Genomic DNA, 1,097 nt, shown 5'->3' with positions numbered 1-1,097 from the left:
AACGGCCTGAGCTTCTGGGTGTTCTGCTTCCACATCAAGCAGTGGGATTCCGGGATGATCCTGCAGTTCAGCCTGGTCGTGGGAGACATCCTGATCATCCCTGTTGCTCCACTCCAGATTTCCTACTTCAGCCTCAGCAACTGGTGGCCATTTGGGCAGTTTCTCTGCCAGTTCGAAGTCTTTCTGCACAGCACCCACACGTACAGCAGCATCTATTTCCTGACGCTCATCTGCATTCACCGGTACTTTGTTGTTGTACGGTACAAGAAGAAGTCCCTCTGGAAGAAGAAGAGCTTCTTGAGAAAGCTGTGCTTGTTCGTCTGGCTCCTCCTCTTTGCCCAAGGGCTGCCTTTCTTCTTCCTCCTCAAGACTTCAGTTATTGATGGCTCAGAAAAATGCCTGAGTATTCATCAGTCAGAGTTGTCCTCTGTTTACTTCTTCTACAACACAGTTTGGGTTGTCTTCTCTTTCCTCCTGCCCTTCGCCATCGCCTTGACTTTCGGAGCTCTGCTGGGAGCTGCCGTTGCTAAAGCTGCCAAGAAAAGCTCCAACGGCAAGAAGATGAAGAGCAGGTCTCTGCAGCTGATAACGGTGTCTCTGGTGATTTTCGCTGTGTGCTTTGGCCCCCTGCACATCTGCAGGGCCATTGCTGTCTTTGTGAAGTACTATGAAATGTCTTGTGAGCTCTTGCACCGAGTGGAAGTTGCCTACTACGCCAGCTGGCTGTTCACCATGGCCAACACCTGTCTGGATCCCCTCATTTATGTGTTTGCTAATGACAAGTTTAAGAGGAGCTTTGCTGACTCCTTTCGCAAACGCTGGGGCACCAAGTGAGTGTGAAGGGTCCAGGAGCCACCCCAGACCTTCCCAGGACATCCCATGAGGCGGTTCCTGAAGATCCAGACCCCGGGCTTCATCCTCCTCCTGTTTTGTCCCACGTCCCCAGAGCTGCTGGTGGCAGCGCTGCAGGATTCTCAGGGTTTCTCTACATTCCTCCAGAGCTACCGAGGGATAGTTCCTGCGGGCAGGGACTCCCTGGGCTGTAAGGAAGCTCCTGCCAGTACCCCAAGTGGCTGGATCTCCCAAACATGGGCTTC

General features: G+C 52.9%; 1 protein-coding gene across 1 annotated transcript; it reads left to right on the top strand.

The window, feature by feature from the left end:
• Nucleotides 1–54: 54 nt before the first annotated feature.
• Nucleotides 55–834, top strand: LOC104497063 (P2Y purinoceptor 2-like). The gene has a single exon (XM_010140275.1). It carries the CDS (start codon nucleotides 55–57, stop codon nucleotides 832–834), a length of 780 nt encoding a protein of 259 aa, XP_010138577.1.
• Nucleotides 835–1,097: the final 263 nt, after the last annotated feature.

Source organism: Buceros rhinoceros, unplaced genomic scaffold, assembly GCF_000710305.1.
Source record: "Buceros rhinoceros silvestris isolate BGI_N320 unplaced genomic scaffold, ASM71030v1 scaffold14397, whole genome shotgun sequence".
In the NCBI taxonomy this organism is placed as follows: Eukaryota; Metazoa; Chordata; class Aves; order Bucerotiformes; family Bucerotidae; genus Buceros; species Buceros rhinoceros.
This window is presented reverse-complemented; position numbering and strand designations above follow the sequence as displayed.

What these genes read in the sequence shown, in the direction of transcription:
- LOC104497063 (XM_010140275.1), top strand. Translation starts at nt 55, where the DNA reads ATGATCCTGCAGTTCAGCCTGGTCGTGGGAGACATCCTGATCATCCCT.